The 27911-nt window shown below is 42.4% G+C and overlaps 1 protein-coding gene across 4 annotated transcripts in view; it reads left to right on the top strand.

Annotated features, from left to right (window-relative positions):
• Positions 1 to 27911, top strand: part of LOC119697538 (desmoplakin) — a 51957-nt gene that overhangs the window by 12135 nt on the left and 11911 nt on the right. The window contains exons 1-18 of one of the 4 annotated variants that reach the window (XM_038128407.1): positions 438 to 934; positions 9863 to 9965; positions 11628 to 11776; positions 12124 to 12298; positions 14923 to 15051; positions 16187 to 16237; positions 17305 to 17466; positions 18395 to 18499; positions 19661 to 19756; positions 19984 to 20109; positions 20880 to 21032; positions 22076 to 22230; positions 22630 to 22756; positions 23288 to 23492; positions 24001 to 24218; positions 24985 to 25151; positions 25463 to 25601; positions 27621 to 27814. In XM_038128407.1, the coding sequence (XP_037984335.1) occupies positions 729 to 934; positions 9863 to 9965; positions 11628 to 11776; positions 12124 to 12298; positions 14923 to 15051; positions 16187 to 16237; positions 17305 to 17466; positions 18395 to 18499; positions 19661 to 19756; positions 19984 to 20109; positions 20880 to 21032; positions 22076 to 22230; positions 22630 to 22756; positions 23288 to 23492; positions 24001 to 24218; positions 24985 to 25151; positions 25463 to 25601; positions 27621 to 27814 (2660 nt within the window). In that variant the 5' untranslated portion in view covers positions 438 to 728. Of the gene's footprint in view, positions 1 to 437; positions 935 to 9862; positions 9966 to 11627; positions 11777 to 12123; positions 12299 to 14922; positions 15052 to 16186; positions 16238 to 17304; positions 17467 to 18394; positions 18500 to 19660; positions 19757 to 19983; positions 20110 to 20879; positions 21033 to 22075; positions 22231 to 22629; positions 22757 to 23287; positions 23493 to 24000; positions 24219 to 24984; positions 25152 to 25462; positions 25602 to 27620; positions 27815 to 27911 lie in introns of those variants that run through there. The other 3 variants (XM_038128409.1, XM_038128408.1, XM_038128406.1) reach the window with 3 other exon arrangements.

Genomic DNA, 27911 nt, shown 5'->3' with positions numbered 1-27911 from the left:
GGTTCTTTCCGGAGAGGAACGAAGGTGTTTGGCGTCGAGTGCACCCTGGCCCCGTCCATCCTCCCCGCAGCGCCCCCGGCCCTCGGACGAGCCGCTCCATGCTCCGCGGCATGCAACTCCAGGGCAAGCGCCAGCCCGCAGACACGGGCACCACAGGGCAGACACAGGTCGCGAGGGAGTTTCCAGTGGACTCCAACCTCCGCTGGCGACTCCTGAGGGCAGCATACGCAGCGGGAAAGGTGCTGGAAACACCGGTGCGACGGTGACAGAGGCCGTGCGCCGCCCGGGCGGCCACCGGGGAGCGACACGGCGGCGGGGCGGGGGCCAGGGCCGCGGAGGAACCCGGGGCAGCCGCCGAGGAGGCGCGGAGGACGCAGGCGAGGCGCGGCTCCCCGCCCAGGAGCGCCGCTTAAAACCACCACGGAAAGGTGTGGCCTCGCCTTTCCTCTGCCGGCGGGGAGGGGACGGGACGGGACCTGTGCTCTTACCGCCGCCGCCGCCGCCAGCAGCCCTCGCCGCCCGCACCGCGCTCCTGCCCTGCCTCACCTGCGGGCCGCCCCGACCGCCGGCTCCCGGCCCTTCCCCGGCCCTCGGCGGACTGCGAGGGAGCGGCGGCACCGCGGCGGGCGCTGCCGGCCGTGAATGCTTTTCCTGCCGTCGGGTCCGGCTCAGCGTGCCCGTCGCTTTTCCCCTCGCCCCGCGTCGCCCCGGGCGGCTCCCCCGCTGCCATGAGCATCAACGGCGGGTCCCACCCGCGCATCAACACCCTGGGCCGCATGGCGCGGGCAGAGTCGGGCACCGACCTGCGCTACGAGATGAGCTCCCATGTGGGCGGCGGCGGAGGCGGCGGCGGCGGCGGCACCCACACGCACACCCACAAGACCTACTACTACCAGAAGACCTACGGGGGGGACTACGCCTCCGACGGATACGGGTAGGTGCGGGTCCAGCCGGCCCCCGGCCCCGCTCCCTCGGGGCCGCCTTCGGACAGCTGCCGTGAGCCTGCTCGCGGTGGGATTCCCTTGCGAGCTTGCACGTTTCCTTTTGCTGTTCCTCCCTGAGGCGTCTTAACTTCTAAAAGGCTTTTAAATGCAAGTGAAGAACTTTTAAAAAAACACTTTTAGTGGTGGCTCTCCTTGAAGAGAGTAGCAGGACTAAAACGATGTCTCCCGTTTGCACTCAGGGCTGTAAAAGGGCCGGGGTTGGCTCTATTGACCCAACAGTTCTGTGCTGATAAACCCCTGCTTTGCTCAGTGACGCAGAACCAGCTGAACTGAAGTGAATTGCTTTATACCCCATACACCCAGGCTCTGCCTTCCCCACCTAGTTGCATAACTAGGGCTATAAAACCATTTTAAGTAGTGGGAAATGTCCTCTTGTCAATTTTTGAGTTTGTTTCTAGCTTGTGCGAGGCCTGGGGGTTTAAGTAATGATCTTGTATAGAGCCATCCCTGACATTTGGTGGCAGGGGGCAGAGACGCATGACAAACAGCATTGGTCTGCTCTCCTCGCCTCTTACCTTTTTAACCTTCTGCTTGCCCTGGTGCTGTGAGCACAGTCAAGATCTTGTAGGCAGGGTGCCCGCTGTGAATCCTGGCTTGGGGAATGCCTGTTCTCATGGATGCAGAGCAATCTGTGCACATCAAGTCTGACAAGGACTTTCTGCAGAGTGCAGTAATCATGAAGACTTCTCCATTTATCTCCTTGTCTGGGAGTTCACAGGACTGAAAAGCAGGCAGCAGTTAGAGTCACTGAAGGAAGCAGTGCTGATGTATGGTACAGCACCATCACAAAGCACAGCTGGTGATGACTGGTCTGTGTGTGTGGAATGGCTGTATTAAGTCTGTTGGTCTCATTATGGATGCCAGTGACTCAGGAATTGATGCAGAAGCCCTGTCATGTATGTTGTATTAGAATTTACGCCCTAATTTTATGGATAGTACATAATTAAATTGCAAAAGGGTGGGAATTAAACATACATAGTAAATAAACAGCAGATGAGAAAAGGCAGGTTTTTTTTTATATCAAGCAGATCTATAAGTGGCCATAGAGAATTAGAGTTATCCTTGAGAGCACAGAGTGCTCAGCTTAGGTAAGTCAAACCAGTTGCTAGAGGACCACTGAATGAATGACAAAACTTGCATTCTATGGATTTTTGTTTATTACTTTGTCCAGTTCTTAGTTTTAGTTCTTTGTTTGACTTTCAGTTTGTTGTGTGCATAGGTAAGTTAGTTAGAACGAGTTGCAGCTAGAACACATCCAGTTACCAATACAGTAGTATGATAATATCTAATTATTGCTATATAATAAGAACAATTCAGTAGCATTGTTGCATTGCACACACTAGGTCTCCAAAATGCCATTGCTGCACTGCCTGTGTGAGGATTTGTTTTGCTGGTTGTGCCTCATTGCAAATACCTTTACAAGATTTACCTTTACTTACCTTTACCTATTTACAAGAGACAGCCATGAAAAATGAATGGCAGCACTTGTTACTTCCCGGCTGTTCTCCTTTCCCTCACTTTTCACTGGTGCAACTCTATTTGGATTCAGCAGGATGATTTCCATATCATTCCCAGCTTTCACTAGAGGAGAAATGCTTTCCTTTAATTTAGCATTCTTTGGCTACAGTTACATATTTTAAGCCAGTCTATAGTTGGTTAGGCTCTTCTTTCTGTAGCATTTAGTGGTGGTGTAGCAAGAGTGGAAAGGACGGACCTGATCAAGAGGTTAACAGCCTTATATCAAAATTCTTTCATTTGCTTTTTATAACATAATATTCATATCTCCTTTCTGGGGAGGTATGTCTGGCAAGGAGGTTGCAATGAAAGTTCCTGTTCACTTTATTGTGAGATTTCTGAGTGGAACTAAAGACAGTTATTATTTAGATGACAAAAAAAAAAAACCAAAAGGCAAAAAAAAAGCAAAAAAAAAAGCATTTACATCTTGTTTTATGTGCAAAAATCTGACCATACCAAATACTTTAAACTTTATTTTTTTTTTTTTTGCAACAGAGTATGTGTGTTTGGCACCTTACTGAGTTGAATAGGTTTATTTTTAAGCAGTGCTGATACATGTTAAAATGTGTCTCAAAACAAGTGGTTTATTGTCAGTTAATGAAAAAAGCAGTTTTGCCAGATTTTGTACGTGTTTGTGTGCAGAAAATGCACTAAATGCTCTGCATGTTGTGCTGTTGGGACCAGGGCCATCATCTATGGAACTGGTTTTATTAACTACATTTAGCATGACATATTCAGTGCCAAAGTTTAGTGGCATCTATTGAACTCAGAAAACGAAGGCTTCTTTTTTCCATGGGGAAGATCACTCTACCCTAATTTTTAAACGCAGCAGGATTCAAGTTAGGGGCTAGTCTTGTAAGTTTTGGGGCGTATTCTGCCAAACAAGTCTGTGCTGAGTATGACATTACTCACAGAGCAATATGAGACGCTCCCTACCCTTAGGGCTCAGCAAGGTGCTTTTACAACATTCCCTGTTTCTTCTGGCTTGGGAACTCAGGATGAGCTTGGCCCGGAGTACAGATACTCAGCTTGACAGTGACTCACACGCTGCTAAACTGCCAATTCATCAGTCAAATATTTATCAATGCCTTTGCTATGGAGATAGAAAATCTGATAAACCATGAGAGAAAAGAAAAAAATGCAAAGTTGTGCAGTTTTATTTGTCATTGCTGAGATTAGGGGGAAAAATGGCCTAGGATTCACGGTCACTGAGTGACATGAACATGAATTAATTTACACAGTTCTACTTAAGGATTAATGTAACTTCTGCGCTTCAAGTTAGAAAAGGAGTTAGAAAATTACCTTCCCTGCCCTGGCATTACTTTGAGGGGCCAAGAAACAAAGTAAATGTGGAGAAAACCGACTCGAAGCCACACTTTTGCCTTTCCCATCAGTCTTGCAAGGATCTGTAGAGTCCTGGCTAAACTGAGTGGTGGTAGAGCTGGTGTGGTAACTTCCCCTTCGAGCTTCTCGGACGGCGAGGGAGGAATGTGTCTGCCTTGCTGTGGAATACCTGCCCTGCCGGCAGAGCCTGCGCCGCGCTCTGGCTGGCAGGGAAATCAATGATGCCCCTGCCGCGCCGTGAGAAGAGACTCAGGCTGAACCTTTGCCAGGTCTCTGTTCCATTGGGACGTGCAGGTGCGAGAGCCTCTTGTCAGGAGAAGGGGCTGCTCTCCAGCAGAGGTGTGTTTCCATGGTCCAGGCTAGAGCCAGCGTTTGGCACCTGCCTCTCCCGGAGGCGGAGGTGGGAGAGGCAGCGTGCGAGCAGCCTGCTGCATCGGGCAGGTTCGGCCTTTGGGAACCGTTCTGTTGCTCCTGGTGATTCATACCAGTGGGAAAAAGCATGAGGACTTTCTGTGAACAGGTGTGGCATGATCCCTTGTGAAATCCTGCATGCTGCGAAGGCACTAAGCATCGGGAGTCCTAACAATTCAATAATTCATTGGCGACTGCTAGATTTTTGCACATTTTTAATGGTATTTAGAGCCTGATTGTGCCAAATGCAGAGGTCTTTTAACGTTTCCAGCCATCATGGAAGCCCTAGTCTTTGTGCATACTTGGCAGATGGGACTAGTTTGGTGAGGCTGTGGTGTGCCAGAACTGGTCCTAGTTAGAGCAGAGACATATGGGAGAACTCTTGATGATTTGACAGTTTGTATTCACCTCCTTTGAGGCGGGAGGGGGAAAGCTGGACTATAGCATTTCAGCTCCTGGTTATTTTCTTATGGATGTCGTGATTCACCACCTTTATGCCATTGCGTTTCCCAGCATACACACACTCAGCTGGCAGGTGGTGGCAGATGGGCGGTGGTATGTGCAGGCCCTGTGCTGGGAATGCAGATTCCAGGTCAGGTTTTTCTTCTGACTTGCCTACCCTGGGCATACCAGGTAATCCCTTTATGAATCTTTTGCTTGTTCAAACAGGTTTGTGTGGAGGGGGATGGGAAGCATGAAGAAAAAGAAACGCAATTTTTTTTCTCTTTTTGGGTTATGGGAATCGTTCAATATTCTGGATTTGCTAAAAGACTTTCTTTTAAAGTTTCCTTCATTTTTTGGATGAATAAAAAATTAAAAAGCTTTGAATTTTTAAAAGGTTGGAAGTTTTGTGGAGGGCTAGGAAAATTTAACAAAGAGTATTTTAATTTGTTTTAAGTAGTATCTTTAGGACAAGAGTAACCTCTTTGTGCAACCTCCCAAAGCTTTAGGGAGCTGTGAAGCTGTGGGAAGGCTCCTCAGAATTGCTGGATGTGTTTCTGTGTCTCCTTTGCCCTGCTTCTCTGGCACTGATCACACTCTGGATAGCCCAGCAGCCTCTGCATGTGCACTAGCAAAGGCAGACACCAGAGCAGCCCCCACGGCGGAGGTGTTTGTGCTGGGGTGTGCAGGTCTTGCAGCAGCAGGAGGCAAATGAGAAAGTGGAAGGTAGCTGGCTTCCTTGCCCCTTGGGTTCTGCAGCGATATCAACTCCCACAAGTGGGCCTGTGAGGGTGCAAGCTGAGTGTTTAGAGAAGGTATTTGGTTTATTCAAAACGCATCCCTTGGGATAATTTTTTGTCTGCTTGAATAAATCGGTGCCAGCAGTACCCAGCCCTGCTGTGTTCTGGGGAGGTGGGCACTGCTGACATGTCTGTCTCTACGCACATAACTCATCATATGGCCTTGAACGTGTTTCTCAGTCCCTTTTAAAGGAAAAGCAGGAGTAGTTCTTTCTTGTTTCAGTAGAGCTGGGGGTCTTGTAGGGATCACGGGTACTGCTCATCAGTTAAACACAAATCCTAGTTCAGACACCGGGCATTCAACAGTAATGGCTGGATTAGCTCAGTTGGGGTATATTCCAGCAGGGAGGTGTTGCCTGAGCTGCTATCTTGCCCAAATCCTAGTGGCAGCAGGGGTTGGGCTGTCCTCTCATTTCTCAGGGAGAGCAGGAGGGTAGAATAGCAAGGGAGCAATGTGTTCTGCCTTGGCATGCACTGAAAGGGGTGGCTCCTGTACAGAATGACGACAGGGAGATGCTATGCCTTTCCTAGGGCTCTCCTGACAGTGGAGAGCAACAGGCCTACATTTCAACATCCCAAGTGAAAGCAATTCATCTGTGTTTTGAAGTGTTTTCATAATTTTAAAGCAAAGACTCTACCCTCTTTTGTTTTCCTTTGTTCCTTTAATAGTTAATGACTATTAAAATTAAGTTATTTTAATGAAGAACTCTGCTTAATAGGACCTTTTTGAAATTCATGAGTTGCTTTCCAAATAAGTGCCATGGTCTAAAATGAGTTGTAGGGACAAATACGTAGTTAAGGTCAGAAGCAGTCCAGTCTGTTTCCCTCAGCACTGTTCTGTGGGGTTTACAAAACCAAAGCAGCACAGCACATAGTCAGGTTATTGCAAATGCACATATTCATTAGTAGTAGACCCTGCACTTTTTTGTTATGAGTCCTGCTAAAAGACCAGCCTCCAGTTCTTGCCAGTTCTTCTGGAATGGTTGATAACATATGCTGCATTTGCAGGGGTGCAGTAAAACAAATGAAAAATCTTCCCATATTTTCTCTGCATGGTGTGCCTCCAGTGTTGGATACAACAGGATCCTATTCATAGGTGCGAGGTTTAGATGCTTCCAGAGTTAAATCAAACTGTCATAGCAGCAGTAGGTGTTAAAATGACCAAACATTACTCTAAACTCGTTCAATTTCATGTAAACAAAGTCAAACAAAATAAGAGAGGCACTGACGAAATACTATGTGATGTAACCCACTTAATCTGTGTTTTCTGAGGATTGTTGGTATCCTACGTTTTTCTAAGGGACATAAATATATTTTTATGTAACCTGTAGGTTACATGTTTTTACTTTAAAAATCCAGTTTTGTTCTTGCCTGTCTGGCATGTTCAGGGCTTGCCTCAGTTTCTTTGGTCCAGTATTTTTTGTGTTGGGTATGATTTTACTTTGGCTGTCTGTTTCCTACTGCCTCAGGGGTGGTTGTCTTATTACTCTGAATTGGAGTTTCTGCTTTGATCTGCTCATCCCCATTAAAGGCCTGGTGGTTTCATTAAGAGGGACACTGAGAGACTTTGAAACTGCTAATGGAGTACCTTCCTGTCACATGGTGAAAAGTATTAAAGATGTGTCCCTGTGCTAGTGCCATCTGATGTATCAACATCACTATATGTCTGTTGAGGTGTTGTCTCGCCAAGTATTTTTATTTTTTAAATTCAGAGATTGATTTATGCCCTTAGGCATGTTTGTATAGCTAAATCCCCTTCAGGTTTGAAATTCTTGATTTCTGTTGGCTTGGTGGAGCTATGCCATCAAACATCAGCTCCTATGCTTCTGATTGTGCTCCGATAACCCCATGTAGCTCTGGTCTTCTGACAAATTAGAAAGCAAGTGCCTCTAACAGGCCATGACCTTTTTATCGTTATCATAAGATTGAGCTCTGTTTTTTCACTGGCAAAACTGGTTAGATTTTTAACAACAAAGAAAGCTTTAATAAAATAGTGTGCTCTTTTCTGTTTTCAATTTGTATAGCTCCAGCTTCTGCCATTATTTTGGTTACATCTTTATCTGCTGGATTCGAGAGCCTTAAGTACGTGCTGCTTTCTTCTTGTGAAGGTCCCTGTCAACTGTAAACAAGTAACTTGTTGTTACTCTATTTGAAGACCTAGATAGGGTGTACTTAAGCCTCTCATTTCAAGGCCTCTGCTCCTGCTTTTGAAACAGTTTTGTTCATCTATATTTAGCCATCTTCAGGATTTCAATTTTTTAAATTATTTGGGCAATAATTGTGGATGTGGCATTCAAACATCATTAAAATGAACACAAAATGCTTGTATTTCTACTTCTTTGTATTTTAATTTAATAGTTTGATTTATTTGAAAATAGCTTTTCTTCACAATTTCTGACCATGTTAACTATAATAGCTATTGTTTAGACCTCTTGTCATGGTGGAGTAATGCCTTTGAGTTCAGTGAAATTACTCTGAAGCCAGTGGAGATAGACTGACTGGTTACAGTTTAAATCTGGTCACTCTCTATACTTTATTTGGCTTTAATGGATGCCTAGCATTTGTAGCTGCCAGAACATGATGGAAAAAGTGATTTAAGAAAAAATACTCTTCCAGTGTTCTAAAAAGAGAAAATTGCTTGGAAGGTTCCACTCTCTTTTTTTATTATGTTTCATTCATGAGAATAATTGTGGGTGTAATTAAATGTAAATTTCAGATGCAGTCAGATATTTCTATATCTAAACACAGCAGTGATGCCTGAGGAGAAGGAGTGATTTAGAAAAGGAAGCTGACACAAAGCCTGGCACAAAATCAGACCGGTATGCTATTTACCATAATTGTTTTCCTTAAGCTGATTCCAAGACACACAGGGGTGCATGGCACAGTGGGGTGCAGAGTTTGTGTAGCCAAGGGGTCACAGTACAAGCTGGGGGCTGCATGTGTACAGCTTGTTTTATGTCACCCAGTGACTCTGCAGTTCTGTTGCTGCACCTCTGAGGGTCTGTTCCCTGGTATAGGGGAAGCTGCTGAAAAGTTGCTCAAACCTTTTCTGTTTGTTCCAGATGAGCTGATAGGAGAATGGCAGGCTGTTGGTGCATCAAAAGCACATGCTGGAGAAGAGCTCTTAAAAATATTGAATGTTTCTCACCTCTCCAGTGATTTTGCCAAGGACAGTTCTGCTTTTTCATTGTCACAATTCCTTTTGTGAAGGATTTTCAAGAGTCTTTTCAAGTCAGTGGAAAGATTTCCTTTGAATCCAGATTGCTTGCTGGCTCTGAGTTGGACAGGTTCATACTGGTGCTCTTGTTGGCATTAGTGTTGAAAGGAATGTTTGTCTCTTCAGTGATTTGTAATGGAAAGGGTTGCCTACTGTGAGCACAGGAGTTAGAAAACTAGGCAAGGCTTGGAAACACCTTAGCTCTTACTGTCTGTTAGTTAGCTTTGTTTTAGTTTCACTGGCAAGTGTTTGGGTTTTGGAGCCGCCTGGGCTTGCTTGGGAGGTCTGATCCCATCACCAAGGAATGGTTTCTCACTTGAAGCACCTCACCCCCATTCCACTACAGTGGCTCACTTTGATGGCTAAATCCTAAATGTTGGAAAAGCAACATTCTGGCAGTATGGATGCAGTAGATTATGCGCAAGACAACAATAAAGACCCCGTTACCTGACTTGTTTTTTTCCCCCACTAGTGTTTTTTACTTGGAGACTCCAAACTCACACTTTACGTATTTGTAAGAAAGCACATCCTCTAACTCCAGGCTCTACATCTATTTTTGTAGTAGTTTGTGTATCTTGCAATTCATTCCTAAGACACTGCACAAGATTTGTGCATTTCTGCTGATAAAAGGGCCCTTCTTACACTTGCGTTGACTTGTGTGCTCCTGTGCTTGCCTAGCTGAGGATCCTGCTCTCCTTGTGTGCCCTGACATTTGATGGGTGGTGTGATAACATGAACAATTACATCACACAAAGGCTATGCTCTAATTTATTGACTTTTGTGAATAATTCATTCTCGCTGTAATGCTGCCAGAGTTTTGTCTATCAAAGCAGCAAATACCTGTGCTGGAAGAAAAACATTCTCTTTTATGGCATGCCAGTTTCCATGTTCTACTCCGTCCTGTGGCAAAGTCAGTCCATGCTTGCTGTTGCAGGACTATAAAGTGGCTCTGCCATCGTGGAATTGAAATTTCTCAGTGCAGTTGAAGTGTATGTGTCTCTGTGAATCTATATGAGGTGGCTTATTCCATGTAACTTCTCTTAACTGTTCTGAATTTGTGTTTCTTGTATTTCTTCAAAATGTGCAATTGCTCTGTGTTTACTTCATCTTCTTTTTCTCCTCCACAACAGCCAGAATGGGACCTGTACCATGTCCAGACGCCAGAACACCATCCAGGAGCTTTTGCAAAACTGTTCAGATTGCCTGACGCGAGCTGAGCTCATAGTACAGCCTGTGAGTGCTTCTTGTTCTCCTTATCCAAAGTGATTATGAGTATTACATACATATTCTGTGTTGTTATCTGGACTCATAAGCTCTGCTTCTTCATCTCCTTTCTCCCCTATCAGCTGTTTGTGTGAGGCAGCTGGGAGTGGAATGACATACTTCCTTCTTAGGTCTCCTCCTTCCCTCCATACAGTGTTCAGCAAAACTGATTGAAATGCATCTGGTTAATAAAAGGGGTCATCTTGATTTAAAAAAAAGACAACAAACCCACCCTCAGACAGATTCTACTGCATCTTATTTTTCAGTTTTAGATCAGGACCAATGTCAGTGTTCAGACCTGATACTAATGACTACTTACACTCTGTTAGTGTGTTCTGTAGAATATTGTCATTGTTTTCAGGGCCATAATGAACCTGAGCCACCTTAGGAAATACCTTCATTACCTTTATTTTATTTTTCCAGATGATTCCTAAAGAAGTAAATGAAAATAGACTAAAGTTTTCCTGGCTGTTCCAGCTCAAATACATGCACATAATTTCTGCAGTATGCTACTCTTGTACAAATCCTGAGTGCCTAGGGGTGGGTTACTCACTGATGCTAAATTCACTTCTGGCAAACATGGGGTGTCCTCTGTTCCTGCTGAGGCAGAGGAGGTGCAGGGTGGTGAGTGCATCCTGCTGCTGAGGCCACTGAGATGTGAAACACTTTAACAGTCCTGGCAGTAGATGTGATTTAATGCGCACTTTTGGACCCTCTGTGGACAGAAAATTCTTTCAGAAATGAACTCTGTGGTTAGGAGTTCATTTCCTTTTCAGAGATACAGGACGTGTGAGCATGTTTGTATAAAAATCAATGCCAGAGTAAATACTGCCTTTTGTTCAGGATTAATATTATTCTAGGAAAGTTGAAAGAAAGAGATGTTTAGTTCCAGCTTGGTGCCACAACATGCATTGCCTGCTTTGTTCCTTTCTTCTCTTTCTAAGGGACAGAGCAATGAGGTCCATAATATTTTATTTGGAGAATAAGGTCACAGCTGCATTATGTTTTGCGCAGCACGGCTGTGTCAGTGTGCAGTGAGGTCAAAGAGCCGTGTCTTCCTTGTTGAAGCACCATGACCATGCTGGTCCAAATGCACTGAGAGGGTGCATGGAGAATTTGCCTAGACTTTGGGTGATAAGGTGGGATGCAAATGTAATGGGGCATGGAGCTGGACCCAGGAAGACAGTCCTGCTCGTGTTTTTGCAGGAGGGGGAAGTCTTAGAACCTCAGAGAACCTTGTGGAAAATCAGGAGCAATATCTACCATCTCCTACTAGGACAGTGTTTCCTTCTCATCTTCTGAACACAAAAGCATAATGTCTTAAGAAGTTAGCACACCATGTGAAGCCTTGGCTCCACTGAAATAAGCATCAAGATGTGCTGCTCTTTATGGAAAGTTTTGTTTGATAACTACATTTTAATAATTTTCTTCCATATTTTATTTTAATAAGCACTTTCCAGTGACTGTGGATCATCAGCCTTCTGCCAGTTTAAACTGTCAGAGACCTGCAGTTGAAACTTATCATGCTTCCTAAAAAAAAACCCCACTCCTCACAACACCTTTTTTAAGACAACCAAAGGAAGCTTAGATGATGAATATTTAATTTAATCTCCCATCTTTTTTTTTCATTAGGAATTGAAATATGGGGATGGCGTCCCACTTAGAGGGAACAGGGATCTGGAAGACTGTTTTGCACAGGCGAATGACCAAATGGACATCCTGGATGGGCTGATCAGAGAGATGAGGCAGATGGGCCAGCCCTGTGACATGTATCAGAAAAGGTATTGTCCGGGAAGGGTTGGGGTCCAGAATGTGACTGATAGAAGTTTGTGGTACCTTAAGTGCTCACCTTCCCTGGTGTTGCAGGATGTAATAGAAATCAATAAAGTGTAACCAAATCTGTTTGCTCACACTAACAAGGAGAAGGGTCTTGCAGTAATATATTTCTGATAGAAATTGGTACCTTAGATGTCTCCATTAAATCTTACTCAGTATATTTTTTCCACGGTCTTTGCTTTTAACACCTTGTTTTGAATAGTTGGTGGTCCAGTAGGAGAGATAAATTGCATTGTTTGTGTGTTTTCTGGGTGTTTTGCTCACAGACACTAAGTGTTTCCTTCCCTTTCAGGCTGCTTCAGCTCCAGGAGCAAATGCGTGCCCTGTACAAAGCCATCAGCGTTCCCCGCGCCAGGAGGGCCAGCTCCAAAGGTGGTGGCTGCTTCTCCTCTCAGAGTGGCTCCGGCTGGGATGAGTACACAAAACGTGTCACAAGTGAATGCTTAAGCTGGATGAGGCAGCAGAAGGTAAATCTGTGCAAAACCCAGGGACAATGCTAAAATTTGTAGTTGTTTATGAATGTCACCTCGTATGTTTTTGGGTGCCAGTAGAAAAGTAAAGGTACATGTGAATCCTTGCATGTTATTCCAAGTTCCTTTTTTTGCCCTCCCAGTATTATACATATAGTGAATTCTCACTGAAATCCAAGCATGGATTGAGGTGTTCTTTTGCTGAGGAAAAGATGTGGAAGTTAGATTTGAAAGCTACATGAAACACAAGTGTTAACATAACAAAAGCATTGGCATATTTGTGTTAGAGATTATTATGCTGAATATTTCCCTTCTTCCTTCCTTGCACAGATTTCCTTTGATTCATATATATTTTAACCCTTTACACAGACAGGACCATCTTCACTGATTTAGCCTTTGTCCAGTGTTTTACAGTCGCTCTCCCCCTCCGATCTGTCTTTATCATAGAGAGGTAGGGCTGATTGCCATGGGACTAGGCTCTCAGAATTCAGTGCTAAAATGCACACAGAAGTGCTGAAGCTACTGTTTGTTGCATTCTGAGAACAAATTTGCCAATTCACAGCTGTTGCTGATGTAACCTGGAATGGAAAACACACACTGGTTTTTGTGCTGCTGAGGTGAAAGTTGTGTGTTGAAGTGAAAGTTGTGAATTTGTGGTTGGACAGCCCTTTCTGAGGAACAGTAGGGAGGATGGAACAAGGTGGCTGAAGTCACACTTTGCAGACTTCTTGTAAATTGAAATTGCATTATTTTTATCTCTCTTTATTAGGTTGTTGCTTTGCTATTCTGTCATTATTATCTGCATATGGCATTTGCCAGGTGGCTCCTGTGCAAACCAAATGAGGAGGGCAGAGCTCTGTAGAGTTGTAGTATTTTTAAGTGAGTGCTAGTTACAGTCCAGTCTTTCCATATGGCATGTTTTAGAGGAGGAAGGGAAGTGGAGATGCACTCCTTGAGTGGTAATGTGTATAAGCATTGTGCCTGGACAGCAGCAGCTGAGATCATTGCTCTTCACATGCTGTGGGAGAGGAGGCTGATTATCAGACCTGCCATGGCTTGAGGAGTGATGTTGGACAGACTCTGGGCATGCTTCCAGCGATGAAAGATGGTGAACAGGCTGCACCTCCCAAAGACACCACGTGATGCCCTGCTCAGACACTCCTCGTTAAACACAGGGAGCATAAGCAACAGCTTTATAGCTGTGTTCCCACACTAAGCCTCCTGTGGAAGTAAAAGGCTCTCTCTCTCTCTCTCTTTTCCCCTTCATCCCTACAGCAAAGCTGAGGTGGGGCCAGTAAGCAGCTACCTCACTGAGAAAATTTATTTTGAACTTGCCATGATGCTGCTTCTTTCTGTCATGCCTTGCTGTGTCCCATTACTTGCTCACATTGAGACTAGGATAATGTTTCCCCCAGTAATGTGGTGAGATGTGGGAAAAAGTTCTGAGCAGCTGATGTTTTTTGCTGTTTTTCTGGTTTTTGTCTGCATGGTATGCTGGTAGGAGAATCAGATGGTAGGGAGGGTTAGTCAAATTTCCAGTGCAGAGCTGGGGAAACTGCAGTGAAATCCAGACAGCCTTTGTTCGCATATGGCAGCCAGCCATGACTGCCACTATTGCTACAGTCTCTTTAGACTGTTTAAATATAACAAGAAGGGTCAAAGTCCTCTAACTTTCAAATGGCTGAATGAAAAATGGTTTTGTTTCTTGGATCATTTTCAGCCCTGCCTTTGAACCCCTACGCTTTGAGTTCTGGCTTTATTGTCATCTGTTGACTCATAGAGATTTGACTCCAGGCTGGTAATTACCAAATTCAGTTCCAACCCAAGATTAGGATACCTCTTTCTTTACTTGGCATGTGCATAGACAGGCATTCAGATTGAGCTGTAGTGTGTCTTTGCAGCATAAAAGAGGATTTGGAGTTCGAGGAGCTGAATTTAAAGTTAGGTGGCTTTTAATATTTGAAAAAAAATAAAACAAGGAATGCAGCCAGTTTTTGGGTTAGTAATTAGCAGGTGTATTACTGTTTTTCAAGGCTGTTTCTAGACATTTTTTCTTGTCATCCTACAACAAATGTTGCCAAAATGCAAAACAAAGAATACATTTTCTAATAATTTCAGTTTATCTTCTATGGAATTTTTTTAGTGTGACTGCATTTAACTGAGGTTGTTGAAGTTTACATGAACAAAATTAAAATAGAAATCTGGTGCACTGGGCTATAGAACCTAATTGGGCATTTTCACATGAATTGCATGAATAGCAGTTTGATAAAGTCATGTTTGTTTTCAGAGTGATATGAATGTAATTTTACTGTAGAACATACAATAACAGTTTGGTCCAAAGACAACAGATGAAAATACGCTACTGAGTGTGCTTCATCTAGTGTAACTTTAAACAACTGAACTGAAATATTTTTCTTACTTTGTTTCTTCTGCTTTGGGAGCCTGTCACATAGTTTAGTTGATGGCAATTTAAAGAAACTGTAAAACCCGATCCTGAACTTCTCTTTATTTCAGTTTTACTCTCTACCGCATAGTCTGTTGCCTTCAGTTCAATTCCTTTGTGTTCCAATTTGGGCAGTAATGTTGGAAATGAAAGTACCACTCCTGTTTCTTGTTCCTAGGTTGAAATGGAGCAGGTGAAGTGGGGATTTGATGCAGCATCCATTGAGCAACAAATTTGTGAGCACAGGAGAACCCACAATGCCATCGGAGACTATCGTTGGCACCTGGACAAAGTCAAAACAGATCTGGTAATTGCTGTCCTCCCTTACACTCTGCTTGGTCTAGGTATATAGCTATTGGTCTTCCACTACAATAAACGGAATGTTGCAAAGTTCATCCTCTCTTCAGAAAGCACTGGTGTCATGATAGCAACCACTTCCAACTCTTAATTCCTCGATAATTCCTCAGAATTTTAAAATAAAAATTTAGTAGCTATTTAGCTTTTTGTTGCTGTGCACCAAGGCTGGCAAATAAATATTACCATATTATTTGTGAGACAGATTACTAAGAGTGATTATTTTCACTTGGTGTCTCAGTATATTGAACAAGACAGTGAAAGAATAAGGTGGGTGCTCAGATGCAGCCTTGAGTCATCAGTTTTTTTTCTGTGAAAAATGCCTGAATTCTGGGCTAAGAAAAAGCTTTTCTTATGTGTTGATATTATTTTTTTCTTTTTTTCCTCTGAGACTTCTGTTGCCCTCTGAATTTCGTGATTGGAATAAAAGAAGTGACTGAAAATACTGTGTTAACTTCCTCTCTCCTATCAGCCCAGCAGTTAGGTATAGAAGAGAGGAGCTTATTTAATTTCCATTCACCTTTTCTCTTACTTGGCAGGAGAGAGTTCAATCTAAAGAAAAGGTAGTCTGTTCTGGAGCCCTGATCTCTCAACCAAGCTGAAGAGTGGAAAGGATTTTTCTCCCTTTTCCCTTCTGCTTCAAATAGGAAAGGTGATAGTCTGCCCTGTGGAATACCACTTCCAAGGCTGGGCAGGTTCTCAGCTGTAGAAATGGGGATAGAGACTGGAGCTGTCTGCTCACATTGTAATTTATACTAGTTCACAGTCTCCAAAGCTTGCTCTAGGACTAGCTGGTGCAGGAGTTTGGTGCAGAAGGAAATCCATTTTCAAGTGTTGTTTTGGTGTTACAGATTATGCGCAGGCTTGGATACATATACCAAGCATCCATGAGAGTAGTAAGTTTGTCTGAGCCTTGGTTTTGTACTTCCTGAGTCATCCAGTGGAGCAAATCTGCTATTGACAGATGTTTCTTGCAGGCATTTGCATGTTACCACCTGTAATTATTATGGTATTGACTCTGTGAAGGAAATACCAGCAAATAGGCAACTTGTAAAAAGCTCACTAAGTGTTTGCTGTCTCTGTTCTAGCGGGAGAAGGCTGCAGTTCATCAGCTGGAGGAAGAATATGAAGGCCTGCTGGTAAGCAAGGGATGTGGTCATTTCTGAGACCCTGTTTGCTTTATTAACACCTATGTGATTGTCAAGGGACACTTCAGGTTTTGACAGAGTGACAGATGCACATTTAAATAATTCTATTCAGCAGTTAACTGAAAGCGCTTTGTAGTTTCTGAAAGATTCGTTTTGAGTCATGGAGCCATTAATCTCATAGACTTAAGATTAATGCATTGCCTGCTGTATAATTGTATAACTTATTCTCACCAGGAAGTTTCTAGTTTCTTCTGGTGAAGGGAGTTGGTCACTAAGCAGGTGAAGAGTAGACCTCTACCTCCTTAATGGGAGTAAGTGTAGTGATGAATTAGGCTGTATATGAAGCTTAAAAAGTTACTCCAAGGTGGGACTAGAACCAACCAAAATCTGTGTAGGGCTGTGCATCTTCCCTGCTGTAGATCTTCATGTAAAACACAGTGAGAATCTTGTGCAAATGGTTTATTTAACACTTGGGATCAGAATCTGATTCCTGGCAACCTGATTTCAAGTAGCAGGATGTGTATTATGATGTGAAGACAAAGAATTTTTTCTTGAAGTGTCAATTGCTATAACGTCAAGGATGTAGTGTGAGCAGCAAATGCAAGTAAAAGGATGTTAAATAAATGTTCAGGCATTTCTTGTTCTTCCCCCCATGCCTTTTTGCTTGCCCTCCTACATATCTGCTACATGTGTGTTAAAAATAACTTTCAGAAGGTGCTGACCTCAGGTTCCTATTCTATAAATCCTGACACGTTGTGCACTGTCTATTGCTAACAGGTTTCATGGTTCAAGAAACCCAGGCACATCTGCTGTCCATTGCCAACAGGTTTTACGGACATGTGGGTTTTATTGTTATTTTACTTAAAAAAAACCCAAAGCCAAAAAACCAACCAACTAACCAACCAAAAACCCCAAAAAAAAACCAAACCCACCAAAACCAAAAAACAAACAAACAAACAAAAAAAGGCAAAAGCCATGCTGTGCTCTTGGCTTCCCTGTCTCTACTCAGCTCAGGCATTTATATGTTCATGGCTTCTCATTTCTGTACTTCCTTGCAGAAATATTCCTTTGAGAGAATGGATCAGCTTCGCCAATTCCAGAACCTCATCCAGGCCACCAGCAGAGAGATCATGTGGATCAATGACTGTGAGGAAGAGGAGCTCCTCTATGACTGGAGTGACAGGAACACTGATATTGCCAGGAAGCAGGAGTCCTTCTCTGTAAGATAGCTCAACCTCCCCATGCTTTCCATTGGCCCTCTCTTGTAATAGTCAGGGAGAAACAGCCTCTCTTGGGAAAGGCTCATCACAGGGTGCTTCTTCACTCTTTTGAAGTTCCTGGGGTTTTTATCAACAGTTTTAAATGAAGTACTATGTAATAACATTTTGATTCAGGACAGGACATTTTTTGGAGGATTTTGCTCCCATTCAGGGAGCTCTCATAGTTTATTTTGACCTTGGAATGTGGCCTTCTTGGTACAGTCCACCACAGACCCCTGATCACCTACAGCTTGTGCACACAGTTATTGTGCTGGCATGCCAAACTAAGGGACTTGAATCAAGCAGTTTCAATTCTCCCCCTTGGGACTATGCAGGGGTCAGAGGTCCCTGTGTTTGGGCCTGATTATCTGTCACCAGGAAGCAGAGCTGTGCTCTCTTCCTCTGATGTTTCTGCCAGCAGCACATTGCATGCACGGTCAGATGTAATTTGCCCTGCTCCTTGTCGTCTGTGGGTGAGTAGGGAAATTGAGCATGTGTGTTTGTTTAACCAGTATTGGTGCTGATCACCGAATTGAAAAAGGAACGAAAGTTCACTTTATTATGGAAGTACCTTTTTTTAGTTCATTTGTTCTGGATGTTGCAAGATGCAGTCGTTTTTGCTTCTGTCATTCTTAAGAAAGGCAGAACTTAATGTGCTTTGCTCTCTGAAAGGGCAAGCCTAGAGACTAGAATTGAGATGATTGCACCTTCTTTGATTCTACTGTCTTCATAATTAACTTCAGTACACCTAATGGAAACACTTTATGGTGTTAGAGGGGATAATTTTGTATTATCACAACTGTCTGGGAAATTTTAAGCAAATGAAAGCACTGTTCTGCCTGTGCAGTGTACCTTTGGAGTTAGTTTAATGCTGTGTTTTGTTATTTAGAAACGTATGAGTGAACTGGAGGTTAAAGAAAAAGAACTCAACAAGCTAAAGCAAGAAAGTGACCAGCTGGTGCTCAATCAGCATCCTGCTTCAGACAAAATCGAGGTGAGTTAGACTTTGTGTAATTTCACTTGCTCCTTTAGTTGCTACATGGGAAAAGTTCTCGGTGAAAGTAAAGTGCTGCATTTGATCTCAAGAAGGGTTTGCCTGCCCAAAATCATGTCAGTTTTACCCAGCTTTATGGGCTTCTCTAATTAATGTTACTACCTTCTTCTACAAACCTGGCCATTAACAACTGCATGGTGATACATGCAAGTAAAAATGAAATCTAAGCTTAGGACGTTATCTGAGTGTGTTGAAATTGCTGTATCTTGATTGTGCTGACTACAGTGCAGCAGAATTTATGATAGGAAGGCATGTCATTGCTGTTCTGCTGTCTTAGTAGGCATGTTTTGAAAAAAGCCACACCCTTTGTTGAGGGTTTATGTTTAATCCAAGTGCAAATACTTTCTGCAGCTGAAATTCATAGTGCCTTTCTATGGCTTAGCCAAGACACTTTTGCTTTCACATCTTGGTGTACACTTACTTTTTAATTAAAAAGGCTGCAACAATTTGGACATTTTATTAGGAAATGCTTTTTCCTAATAAGAGTGCATTTTTCAAGAGTGCAGAAATGTTTTAAGAGTGCATAAGAACTCTGCAACTGAAGAAACTAAAAGGGAAAAAAATCCTTTCTGCCTTTACGTATGTTTACTTGGTTTACTGTTATCATATTATGTAAAATTCTATTTCTCCTGTAGTCAGTTTCTCTCTTAAAGAAAAGATTCTTTTAATCTCCAGCAGTGAAATGGAACTTGTGTGTAGGTTTCTAAAGAATATACATGACTGCTTGAGTATTTTGAATTTAAAAACAACCAGCGTAAAATATCACCTGAAAGAATGAGAACATGGCCATTTGCGCTGAAATACTTTATTTGCACTACTGTTTGCACATTTCACGGGGGCTTTATGTTGATCAAACAAATTCAGGTCATGAACAGATTTCTCTTTGTGTCTCACAAGCAGGTATTTAATTCATTTCAGTTAGGTGGATGCTTGAAGTTGCAAAACCATTTGCATGAGTTACATCGTTCTGGTGTCCGTGAATTTGTTTTAGCAGATTTTTCATTTGCATTTGTGTGGAGCATAGATAATTTTGCTTGAGTCTGGGTGTGGAAGAGAGATCAGTGTGGTGGCCTGAATTGTGTATATTACTCTTTTTCTTAGGCCTACATGGATACATTGCAAACTCAGTGGAGCTGGATTCTTCAGATCACCAAATGTATTGATGTTCATCTGAAGGAGAATGCAGCTTACTTTCAGGTGAGTAGTGATGTGGAGAATTCACACTACTTTTAAAAAAGTGTGAATCCCATCAAAGATATATTTATTGTGCACACATATATTTACTATAGCACACTGTTGCAATGTTATAAATGCTACCATTGTGCCAGAGGTGACCTGGGATTTCTCATTTAAGGAATCCTTCAATTTTTAGCAGACATTTTTAAGAGCTACACACAGCCAAATTCACAACTTTTTTCCCATAGTTCTTTGAAGAGGCCCAAGCCACAGAGTGCTACCTGAAAAACTTACAAGACTCTATCAGAAAGAAGTTCATCTGTGATAAGAGCATGTCACTGCAGACTTTGCTGGAGCAGATCAAAGAGCTGGAGGTACTGTCACACTCGCCTGACAGGTTATGTTCTGCTATGCTGGGAAACCAGCTGCCCTCTTTAGATACCAAATATAAACCCAAGTGCACTGCAGTGTTTAAATACAGTAGTGTATGAATTTGAGACCATTATATTTTTAAGTCTGGAATGAGGCAAACAAATCCCCAAATTTCTGACCTGCTAACAAATGAAAAAAAAAGGAGTACTTTTATTCATAGGTAGTAGAATAGATTTTGCCTCAAATGATAAATGCATTTGATAAATGATTAATCATGTCACTCTATCACTGTAGTCTCTTTGAAAGGATAGAAGTCAGCTTTTTTTGCTGTTTTCTCATCACAAGTTTAGCACTACAGTCCCAAATTGGAGAAAAAATGGTCAGTGGTGTAAAAGACCAATTGATGATGTCAGGTTTGAAAGTGTAGTTGTTCTGGTTTTTTGTTAGCATTCATTTTGTTAGATTCTTTCAATTTATTCCTGTGTTTCTTAAACACCACTTTAACCACATTGAAGATCCGTATGAAAAACCTGCTATGCAAGTTTTGCAAACGTTGCATCTTGCCAGTGCTGCCAAGATACTTAGTTAGATGTTTCTCAGCTCTTTTTAAAACTGCAGTTTTACATTGTAGGCCAAAGACTCGTCCCATTGGAGCTAAAGTAAGCTTTATCTACTATAAGCTCCTAGATGTATCCCTCTTTTAATAAAACAGAGGGAACTAGATGCCTTTTTTTTTTAGAATAAATTTGTAACATATAATTAATCTTTGCAGAATGAACGAGAGAGAATTCTTGAATACAAGAGGCAAGTGCAGAGTTTGGTGAATAAATCCAGGAAGATTGTGCAGCTGAAGCCACGTAACCCAGACTATCGAAGTAACAAGCCCATTATCCTCAAGGCTCTGTGTGACTACAAACAGGATCTGGTATTGTATCCCTTTTTGCCTGACAATGAACATTATGTAAACTAGAACATTGCAAATTACTTTGTAAGCTGACCATTGAGCTGATAGGTGTAAACCCTTTATATGCTTTTGGTCAGCTTGAATTTCTTTGACAGAAGAAGCACTGCATTTTTTGCCTCTATGAATAAACAAGTAGGTTCTTATTGGTTAATAAATCTAGTCAAAATTACTATTATTACTATCAAAATCTATTAAATAGCATTAACACTCATATTTCAAATTAGAACATAAGAGTCTCATTGCTAATAAGACTGAAATTGTTATACAGATGCCTCTATGCATCCACACTTTTTTGGGTGATTGCTCACCTTTTCAGTGCCTCTCTGGATCCTTAAGTGAACAAGTCATCTAACAAAAGTGAGGAATATGTAGTTATTCATTGGTATTCCCATTTCTTTTCTGGATACGGAATGAATTATGAATTTTCTTCCTCCTCAGTACTGAGGCTGCTTGGGTTTATTTCTGGGTTTTTTCCCTTTACAATAAATTTAGATGTGCTTTCTGCTTATGTGCTTTTTACTGCACCATGGCCACACCTGTTGCTGCCCAGTGTCAGGATTTCTGGCAGTTGGAGCTGGTGAATCTGGCTCTACCACGCTCACTCCCAGTTCCTTTGCAAATATGGATGCAGCACTAATGTTCTTATGCCTTCAGCTTTCTGGCTGAAAGCTGTGCCATGGTTGTGTAGCTTACCAGGCCATGTGTCCACATTCAGTCTTTGCTGGGGCAAGCCCCGGGTCTGGTGATCGACCAGACTGCCAGCTGCTCAGAGTGGTCCCTGGCTCACTCTCGGGATTTTTGGGTTTTCTTCACATGTAAACCAGATTCAGGGAGAAGGGGTTGATCTGTACTGATCTATTGCCCCAATGTGAAGCTGAGATGCACACCCAGACCAGCTGGGAAGCGCTCCTGGTTCTTTGATCTAGGTGCATCTTCCTAGTCTGTCTGCCCTGGAAGCCCCACCTTACTTAACTAAGGAAAGCACTGCTCTGCATCCCTTTCAGAAAACGGTGCGCAAAGGAGATGAATGTATCCTGAAGGACAACAATGAGCGCAGCAAGTGGCTGGTGACTGGCCCTGGAGGAGTGGATATGCTGGTGCCATCTGTCAGCCTTATCATCCCACCCCCCAATCCACTGGCAGTGGATCTTGCTACCAAGTGAGTTGCTGCCTAAGTTTGGGCGCTTGCCACTGGGGTTAGAGTTCATTCGAAGTAGCAACCAGTCACAAAATGTGTTCTGTGCCTTGATCAGAGTGCACTCCCCCTGCCTCTAAAGGTGGGGGATTAAGAACTAGACCTTTGACTTGAGGAAACTCACTTCAGTGAAACTTGCTGGGATCTAGGTTGGGGCCTAGAAATGTTTAAAAGTTAATGTCTACGTGTTTTTTCTCATCTGTACTAATGAAAGTCATGTATAAATTAATTTCCAAGATTTTTTCAAGTAGAGAACAAGCGTTAACACACTCTACATCTGGTGGATGTTTCTTGAGATGTTTTGTAGCTGTGCTACAAGGACAGATGCATTTTGATCATGCTTTTTTTTTTTCTTCATGCCAGAATTGAGCAATACTATGAAGCTATTTTAGCTTTGTGGAACCAGCTGTATATCAACATGAAGAGCCTAGTGTCCTGGCATTACTGCATGATTGACATTGAGAAAATCAGAGCCATGACTATTGCCAAGGTAAGACACCAGCTGGCCTTGCCTGCAGACCAGAGACATCCATAACCTGATGTCTGCTGTCCCAAGCAGACCCTGTGCTATCCTGTGCAGATGTATGTTCTACAAAACCACAAGCCTTCCTTTTGCTAGGTTGCACAAAAACTCACACATATGGAAGTTGTAATTTTATTAAAGGAGAAACAAAATGCTTTTCTACTCAAACAGATAAGGAGGAAGATTAGCTTAGGGAATTCATTACATACTTGCTGTATTTGTTTCCACTGTACAAGGGAATGGATAAACAGAGTAAGAGGTAGAATTTCAAACTGCTGTTAAGGTATGAAATGATGGTAACAAGGATAGATTAACTCAGATGGTACTATTAGCACTATACTTTTAGAGGCAGCCTAGTTAGGATTTATTCTGAAGTGTGATTACATTGGGGTTTTTTTAGATTTATTAGTTTGTTCCTTAATGATTAACTAGTCACAGAACTTCCCCAATTGCTTTTTTTTTTCTTTTATTTCAAAATTCCCTTCTTCCTTATTTCAGCTGAAAACAATGCGTAAGGAAGATTACCAAAAAATAATAACTGACCTGGAGATCCATTATCAAGAATTCCTCAGAAACAGCCAAGGCTCAGAGATGTTTGGTGATGAAGACAAACGAAAGATCCAGACTCAGTTCACTGATGCTCAGAAGCACTACCAAACCTTGATCATACAACTGCCTAATCAACCACGACAGCCACAAACAGGTTTGTTGCCATCCTGGGTCCTGGCTTTTGTAGAGTTTGGATTGCTGGGGTTTCTTTGTGCCAGAGGTGGTGGGTGGTGCATTCTTTTCATGTGAAAATGTTCTTTTCAACATATGAATAGGAATATGTTCAAGAACTGTTCTGCTCTCTCCCAGCATAACAAAACTGGCCATGCACAGGGGAAGATTTTCTTCTTTCCTTTGATTGGAATCTGGGAATAGTGCTCTAAAATTCATGGAACTTGCTTGGAGAATGAGAGGAATTTGGTCCATCTGATACATTTTCTGTTATTAGGAAGCAAAATCTCACTGCTGCATTTGAGGAAGCAAGTTTATATTTTTGTGAAGGAGAGATTTCATTCCCTAAAACAGCTGCCTAAGGACCCAGATCTTCCACCTGTTCTCAGTTCTACAGTGCTTGGATCACTTGGGCACTGCTTTGGCTTCCTACATGTTCCTGCTCAGTTCTCTGGCAGTTGATGCTTACCCAATTTATTTCACCGTTTCAGTGGTCCCAACTGAGAGCTGTCCCGTGGGTTCCTCAAACACCATAATTGTTAATGAGAGAAACAGAGAACATGAGAAGCAGGAGGCCTGGCTGCTGATGGAGCTTCAGAAACTTCGGCGTCAGATTGAAGCTTCTGAGATTCAGATGGTTCAAAGAGCTCCTCTTGGAGTGGATCAGGGGGCTATGCACGACTTTTCAGTCAGAATAAAGGACTTAGAGGTAACTGTGGATGTTTGTCTTTGAGCATCTCAAGCTCTGTATGACTCTGTGCTGTAGTTCTGTTTATGATCATCTGGGAAAGACACACATCCTGTGCAGAATAATCTCATTTGGAGGCTAACCATAATGATTTGGATTAGAATTTACCTTCCAAGTAGAAAAAGTTGATTCTTGAATTTTAGAAATCAAATTCTGCCAGGCAAGGACTACCCAAAGACTGATGTCAGGTGGCTGTGGGTTCATGTTAAGTTTCATCCAGAGTAAAGCACCATTAAAATCCTTTTCCAAGGACTTCACTTAACCACCTACCGGTAGAGTGCTGTCTATGAGATACAGACTGGATACACAAGACTATCCCTCTCCTAGCTCTTTAGATTTGTAGGAGACCACGGAGGGAAAATTGGTACAAAAAAGGTAACAGGTTCAGTATATGAGAAATTCCCATGGGGCAATGAGGTTACAAAGGTCTCAAGGGGAAAAGGACCTTCTGTGGTCCTTCTGAGCTGAGTTTTGGAGTACAAATGCTTAAAAACAAATATGACCTATAGTGGATGAAAAAGAAACTGCTCAGTAGTGCTTGCCCTGAAGAAAGCAAACTCAACCACTTCTTCAGTCCTCAGTCAAGCTGATTATGTAAGAGCAGACTGCTTGGATAAGGAGACCAATTCCATATGAATATAGAATATTCTATTCCATATGAATATAGAATAGAATTATCATTCAGCCAAACAAAAATGTGTAAACCAGGCATTCTCTTTTTCCGTAGGGCGTGCAGAACGACTCTCAAATAATGGCTGAAACCCTCAATAAGCATAAGGACTTGCTGCCTAACTTCAGAGGCTGTGAGAAGTATGTGTACTTGCAATCAGAGATAAATGCTCTCTTTCAAAAACTGGAAAATATTAATGGTGTTTCTGCTGGCTACTTAGACAGGTAAGTAAATTGAGGCTATTGCAATAAATACTCACTTTCTCCCATAATTCTTAGTCCAGAAAGCTCCTTTTGTTATCAGTAGTGTAAAATTACACCTTCTCTGCAAATTGTGTATATGTTGATAGAAGCAGACACTTAGATGAATTTCTTCTCTTTGCTGGAACACTTTAAATAAAGAAAGTGAGAAGCATGGGTATCACAGAAAATTTCTGTGATACCTATTCTCTTTAGCCAATCATCTGCATTTAATTAAAAATATCACTGTTCCTTCCTCAGTCCATAATGGATCTGTCTTGTATAATTTATTTTAGCTTGAATGCTTTGAGGTGTCTGCTCCAGGTTATTCTGCAAACAGAAGATGTGATCAGAGTTTTTGAAGTCAGACTGTCTGAAGAGGAGACTGTTCCTTTGGATCTTGATAAAGTGGAGGCTTATCGGGCTTGTCTGAAGGTGAGGGGCCAAAACCCAAGGGCACACCAAAACAAAATTTGTCATGCCAGCACTGGTTTATTGAGCTGGGGGAAACCCTTCCAAAACCACAGGAGATAGAAACGCTCATCCTGTTGTATTTTATGTATAGACATACAATCTTTTGTGAATAAGGCACATTCTTGCTGGCTGGTCAAAAGAGGGGATTGTCCTGCTCTGCTCTGTACTGGTGCAGCCTCCCCTTGAGTCCTGTGTTCAGTATTGGGTGCCACAAGATAAAAAATACATAAAGTTATTAGATAGCATCCAAAGGAAGGCAGTGAGAATAGGGAAGGGCTTTGAGGAAGCTGTATGAAGAGTGACTGAGGTCACTTGGTCTGTTCGACCTGGAAAAGAAAAGACTGAGGGGAGACCTCATTGCAGTCTACAGTTCCTTCAAAAGGGGAAGAGGAGGGGCAGACTTTGGTCTCTTCTCTTTGGTGATCAGTGGCAGGACCCAAGGGAACAGGAAGAAGGTGAACAGGAGTAGTTTAGGTTGGATATCAGGAAAAGGTTCTTCATCCAGAAGTGGGCTGGGCACTGGAACAGGCTCCCCAGGGAAGTGGTCACAGCACCAAGCCTGAAAGAGTTAAAGAAGCATTTGGACAACACTCTCAGACATTTAGTGTGATTCTTGGGGTGCCCTGTGCGAGGCCAGGAGTTGGACTCAATGATCCTTGTGGGTCATTTCCAGCTCAGGAAACTGTGGTTCTATGAAATTATTGAAAGTAACATACAAGTTATTACTTCTTCCACCCCCTGGTTGTTGCTGCCCCCACAGCAAGGGCAGCTGCATGGAAGGTTTTTGTAGCTTTCATTTGACATGACAAAAAGGTAACTGGATTATGCTCCATTGGCACCACCTACACTCTTTTTTCCCTACTAAAGTTAAGAACAGGAAATAATGAAACAGTTCTTATTCTCTCAAATGCATTCAGTGCACCCTAGGACCAGCAGATAAAGGCGAATAAAAGACTGGATCTGCAAGACAACTTTGTGCTCAGCAAAGCAGTTATTTCCCTTTTCCCCTTGTACAGGCTGAATACTTTTCACTCTAAGATTTGACATAGACTCTGTAGCAAAACCAGGACACTCAATAACGCTCAAATTTACTTGTTACACCTCGAGGACAACAAGGGCAATTAACAAGTCTATATGCAAGAAAGGAGATACTGCCTTCAAATCTACATTCACTAGAGATAAACACAGATAATAGTGTACAGAAATGGGGTACAGAGACCTTCCATGCAGCTGGGAGTTGTTCTTAGCTGGTGTAAATTTGAACTACACACACACAAAAAAAAACCCAACCAAACAAAAAACCAACCAAAAAAGCTTGAGCATATCACTGAAGGCTGTAGCCATCCCTGTGACTGGGGATGCAAGGCAGACCTTATATACAGCCTGTAATGTATATTCCATTTGGTCATACCCACAGTATGTGTGTGTATGTGTCCCTAAACAAGTGTGTGTGTGTGTGTGTGTGTGTGTGTGTGTGTGAAGAAACATCTCTATGGAAGATGTTTATAAAAATGCAAATAGGAAAACAAAAAAAAAGAAATCTGCACAGATTTGTAGGTGTTTAAAAACTGGATATGTCACTCCTGAGGCTTGATTCCACAACTGTTGTAAGTGCAGGAATCTTTTATACTTCAGTGAAAATTTCTAGTTAGTTGTTTCTAGGAACAAGCAAGGCTCTTGTTCTGCTCTGGTAACTGTTCTGCAGAGTTCTGAGAAACTGAAATGTTGGCTTCAGAATACAATGGCAGAGGGCTTTGGTTTAGCAAATTATTTAAACACATTTTTAAGCTGAGCTGTTTACCAAATAGGTGTTTCACTTTAAATAGTTTAAGTCCAGCTGACATCACTATACATACCTTAGTGAGTTAAAAACAATATCTTTAGATCCCAGCATACTGTGCATGCTGTTAAATTGGTTAAGTATCAGTATCTTCTCAAGAATAAATTAAATGACAACATTTTGGTTTTTTTTTTCTCCAGAAAATGAAAGCAGACCTAAATATGAAGAAGTCATTACTGAATACCTTGGAAAATGAGCTGCAGAGAACACTTCAGATTCACTCACAGTCTTGCCAGTCATACACCCTGTATGACATGGACATTGGAAAGTACTGTGACAAAGTTACCCAGCTAATAGACCGCTGGCAGAGGGCTGATAAGCAGATAGATAACAGGTTTGTTCATGTTTTCAGAGAGTTTTCCTTATTGCTATTGCTACCAAGATCATCTTAGCAGTGAATTCTAAAAAACCTGATGTGCACTAATCTTTGC

The sequence above is a fragment of the Motacilla alba genome, chromosome 2, assembly GCF_015832195.1.
Source record: "Motacilla alba alba isolate MOTALB_02 chromosome 2, Motacilla_alba_V1.0_pri, whole genome shotgun sequence".
Classification (NCBI taxonomy): Eukaryota; Metazoa; Chordata; class Aves; order Passeriformes; family Motacillidae; genus Motacilla; species Motacilla alba.
Note: the sequence above shows the minus strand (reverse complement) of the source record. Positions and strands in the feature narration are given on the sequence as shown.